This window comes from Monoraphidium neglectum (assembly GCF_000611645.1).
Source record: "Monoraphidium neglectum strain SAG 48.87 unplaced genomic scaffold scaffold05112, whole genome shotgun sequence".
Classification (NCBI taxonomy): domain Eukaryota; kingdom Viridiplantae; phylum Chlorophyta; class Chlorophyceae; order Sphaeropleales; family Selenastraceae; genus Monoraphidium; species Monoraphidium neglectum.
Genome location: NW_014008518.1, coordinates 1,957 through 3,566, shown reverse-complemented (window position 1 = coordinate 3,566; position 1,610 = coordinate 1,957). Strand labels below are relative to the sequence as shown.

Genomic DNA, 1,610 nt, shown 5'->3' with positions numbered 1-1,610 from the left:
GTGGCTCACGCGCGGCGACGCGCCCGGCGAGCCGCCGTTCGGCGCGCTCCGCGGCGGCGGCAGCAGCGCCGGCGGCGGCGGCGGCGGCGCGCCGTCTGCAGCTGCGGCCACGGCCGGCAGGGCTCTGCCCGGCATTGTATCCGTTTTGGGATTTTGCGTCGGCGTCGCATGGATCGACACCATCGCCGGGGAGGTCGTCGGCGCCCTCAGCTTCCTCTCAGCTCTCGCCAGCTTCCCGGCGGGCGTCACCGGCCTGACGCTGCTCGCGTGGGGCAACTCGCTCGGCGACTTTTTCGGCAACCGAGCGATGGCGCGGGCCGGCCACGCGAGCATTGCCACGACGGCCTGCTTCGCGGCGCCGCTCTTTAATATGCTCATGTCTTTGGCGCTGGGTTTCGGGGGCTACCTCGCACGGCACGGCGCGGGCGCGCTGCGCGTGTCGCTGACCCCCGAGGTTGGGCTCGGGTGCGGCTTTCTGATAGTCTACAATCTCGCGATCATCGCCGTCGGGCGCGCGACGGGGCGGCTGCCATGGTGGTTCGCGGTGTTCGCAAGGGTGTGGTACGGGATTTATTTCGTCGTCGCGTGCGCCTCGGGGTTTGGCGCGTTTGGGGGCGGCGGGGGCGGCGGTGGCGACGGGGCCGGCAGCTCGTTCTGAGGGCCGGCGTTGGGGGGTTTTATTTTGTCGTCGCCGCTCGCGGCTGACGGTTGCGTGCCTGCGGTTGCCCGCGCTGGTGTTTAGGGGTGGCCAGTGCTTGCCCCGCTCTTCATGTGCATGCGTTCCTGCTGCGCGGTCGCGGCGCGCTTGGAGGTGTGTCGCCCGTCGTTCATTCCTCTGTGCTTGCTCTGTGCATCCTTCTGGGGGGCTGACGAGAAAGTCCTCCTGCCAAATTTCTTCACCCTCGTCACGACGCGCCACGCGTCCTTCCCTCCCTTCACCCACTGTTGCAATTCAAATGAGTCCGATACGCGCCGGTAATCCTGCGTCCCGCAATGGTCCGCCCGCGCTTGTGGCACGCCTGGGCGGTGCGGCGCTGTATCGCGCGGAGGCACATGCGTGCGTTGTGCTGGCATTTACAGGCGCAATGCATCCATGTAGCAGCAACATTTTTGCAGTCCAGTCGGGAATTCAGCCTGCCCGCGTCGCCAGCGCCAGCTGCAGCCGCCACGCAACTGGAGCGGCCACCTATCAGTAAGCAACCAAGAGCTGGCAAGTCCTTAACCGCCGTAGCCGGCATGCTTACGTCCCTCCCGCACGCTTGCGGCACGCCGCCCGCCGGCGACCGTTTGTGACCCTTCCATATCATCGGTGGACGGAGGCTTGGAGCAGCGGCTGCAGCGGCTGCGCACTGCATACGCAGTGCAGCATGACGCCCGCACGGGTGACGTGGACGCAGCGGGCTTGCGCTTGGTGGGTGACATGGAACTGCACAGATGCATACATCTTGATAATAAAATCCTTTTTAGTGGAATATTTCAGCTGCCCGGTTGCTGGACTCATGGACTGCAGCGTCCGCGGCCACCTCGGCCACAACCACCTTCGCGGCAGTATACTCACTGACGTAAAGTAATGCCTTAAGCAGATACATCAGAATTAGTGGTCGTCTATG

At 65.3% G+C, this 1,610-nt stretch overlaps 1 protein-coding gene across 1 annotated transcript; it reads left to right on the top strand.

Moving 5' to 3' along the window:
* Nucleotides 1-31: 31 nt before the first annotated feature.
* MNEG_15190 (hypothetical protein) lies at nucleotides 32-658 on the top strand (the record flags this gene model as incomplete). Its single annotated transcript, XM_014036339.1, has 1 exon — nucleotides 32-658. A coding segment is annotated over one exon (627 nt), but the record flags the coding sequence as incomplete, so codon positions are not given.
* Nucleotides 659-1,610: the final 952 nt, after the last annotated feature.